The sequence below is a fragment of the Sinocyclocheilus rhinocerous genome, unplaced genomic scaffold, assembly GCF_001515625.1.
Source record: "Sinocyclocheilus rhinocerous isolate Xijiao unplaced genomic scaffold, SAMN03320098_v1.1 scaffold50, whole genome shotgun sequence".
Classification (NCBI taxonomy): domain Eukaryota; kingdom Metazoa; phylum Chordata; class Actinopteri; order Cypriniformes; family Cyprinidae; genus Sinocyclocheilus; species Sinocyclocheilus rhinocerous.
The window spans coordinates 755,669-758,453 of record NW_015641057.1 but is presented as its reverse complement, the minus strand read 5'-3'; the positions used below and the strand labels follow the sequence as shown (position 1 = coordinate 758,453).

At 37.9% G+C, this 2,785-nt stretch overlaps 1 protein-coding gene across 2 annotated transcripts in view; it reads right to left on the bottom strand.

Annotated features, from left to right (window-relative positions):
- reep2 (receptor accessory protein 2) overlaps window positions 1–2,286 on the bottom strand; it is a 16,803-nt gene extending 14,517 nt beyond the window's left edge. For both annotated transcript variants that reach the window (XM_016570916.1, XM_016570917.1), the window contains exon 1: window positions 2,122–2,286. In XM_016570916.1, the coding sequence (XP_016426402.1) occupies window positions 2,122–2,153 (32 nt within the window). In that variant the 5' untranslated portion in view covers window positions 2,154–2,286. The remainder of the gene's footprint in view (window positions 1–2,121) is intronic.
- Between the last annotated feature and the right edge of the window lie 499 nt (window positions 2,287–2,785).

Here is a 2,785-nt window from a genome sequence, read left to right as displayed (position 1 = left end):
CTGTCACTGTCATTCTGTTACACTGTGGAAGCTTCTGTCACGAAAACAAATTCCTCGTATGTGTAAACATACCTGGCAATAAAGCTCTTTCTGATTCTGATTCTGATTCTGATGTAGAGGGTTGCACAAAGGGACCAGATTAGACGCAGATGCCCCACATGTGCAGCATGCACTCGGACATGTGCTCTCGTTCACTCGCGCTCCCACACACACAAACATGCCGTTTTGTGCTGATGTGACAAAAGCTGAACGTTCTGCAATGGCAGATCCAGAGGATGTCAGGATACAGGACAGACCACACCTACCCACTGAATGCACTGCAGACAGCTGGCATGAGTGCATCCCAATAACGGTGTTCTGTGGCTACAGGCAAGACACTGCAGGCAAAGCCATCGTTTTTTCATGGACTGCTCAATTTAGAGATTTTGGGCTATTTGGCTTTCCATACAATATTGTGTTTGAGACTAATGGGGAAAAAAACACATTCAAAATGATTCCAATTTTTTTCAAAAATTATTGCACTTTATCTATTTGCACCTGTAGATATCAATTACAAAGGCCAGTTTCTTAAAATGAGTGCTTTCTCATACACTGAGACAAAAATCTCCACTTCAGCAGCGCTTACAGTTTTATTCCTATCGATATTCTGAAGGTTTTTTTTTTTTTTTACAGAGGAGGTTGCTTATATACAATTTGCCTCATTTTATACAATTTTTATTCCTAAAATTACAGTGGACTTTTCTGGCTGATTTATGGAGTGATGAAATTAGATCCAAGATGCCCTCTGTAAAAATCTTTGACTCTAATACAGTATCTCGACAAAATAAAACGATTATTTTGAATGTGGCTTTATTTAATGTTCAAATGTATCTTCTGGAATGTATGCAAATTAGTGCATATTTAATTAGATAGATGACTCATTTGCATATATAAACATACCATTGCAGAAAACTCGTAATACAAAAAGAGTTTGCAATTCTTAATTAATAAAGACAATGGGGAAGTATAGTGATATCTATTTTTTTTTTTGCCTATTCACCTGGGGTGTCTTGCCTTTAAAACATGGTACTTATGGTGCATTATGTTCAGTAAATGCATATGTTCATATAGACTGTGTGTAATGCATAATGAAGCATGAGGACAGCGAGGCAGTCTGGCGCGCGGCAGACCACATGCCCTCTGTCCCATTTGTTAGCCCGACTCCCATAATGCACCTGCTCGCCACAGTTAAAGCCACAGCAAAGAGCATTCCATGAGATTCAGCAAAACCACGATAATGATACCTGATGTTTGTTTCTAATGGCCTAGATCTAGGCCAACAAACTCATAACAACAAATTAAACTGCTCCCATTTGTGCCCAAGAAGTCTTTGAAATAGTATGACCTGCACATGCATTGTGGAGCAAGGCCTGAGCGTTTGATGTAATCAATGAATCGGGAAGTTAGTAATCCGAGTTGGCAGACTGGGTATGATCCAATGTGAATCAAAGTCACCTGACTGTAAATCCCACTAGGAACCCATCTGAGACCCAAACATAACAAATGTGTGAGTCAAATTGGCCAGATTGGTCTCCTTTACATTACATTACCAGCAGGAACAAATCAGACAGGCCTTCTTAAAGAAAAACCCTCATCAACCCATCTCAGAAGTCACTGGTTAGAGTTAGTAATTTAAAAAGGGACATTTGAATGTATGATGACATCAGCAGATTAGGAGATGGTGTGATGGGTGTGTAATATACACAACAGCTGTTATTTTTAAACCCTGCCAATATGTTTTTAAGCCAAAATCATAATTTATTATTCTCTATTGATGTGTTTGGTACATTAAGGCACAATATCATACATAGGGCATTTTGCTCTGTGGAAATCGTGCACACAACAAGCGATACAAATGTGAACCCTCGTCTGGATGAAGTCATCGCTTTGTTTTATTCATTTAACCCTTTGTGTAATTTATAAGAGTAGCCGAATTAATTTAAATCCATCTAAATATTGATAATAAAGCATTTTAATTACAAAATAGCAGAAATATCTTCCATTTCCATTGAAAAGCGTCATGTATCCGCAGCAACACACAACACAAACACACACACACGCGCGCGCTGCATAAACACTCACACCACCATCCGCGAAATGATCCACGACACCATCTTGATCTCTGCGAGGACTTTTTCTTATTTTAGTCGATTATTCAACATCTCCATTCTGAGCGCAGGAGGAATCACAGCGGATCTTGTGAGTCTGTCTCAGTGCAGCAGTGAGGATGACGGGGAGCCGCTGCATATGCGCTCAGTCAGCCCGCGTCTCTTAAAGGGACAGCGACATCTTTGCACCTGCTTCGGTTATTAAAAAACAAACAAACAAACATTCATTTATCTGTTTCATTGCTGCCCTCACAAATATTTCACATGGTACCCATAACAGTATTGTTGTACATACTTATTGTTACCACAGTAAAGTTTGCACCAAATCTTTAGGTACATTTCAAAAGTTTCATTTGAAGCTCAAAATTTTGCAAGCCCAGAAGTAGGCCTATTCATCTTATATTTTACTATAACATGTCTGGCCTGCTGACCTTTAAAGCTGTATTTGTGTGAACTGTTGGGTTTACATTAATGTGCAATGTTATATAGGCTACTGCTGAAACTACAATCAAGCAAACGCTCAAAACAATTAATTGTACAATATATATTTACAAATTTTAATATTATGATACTGCAATGCAAAAATAATATATATATATATATATATATATATATATATATATATATAGATAAATATT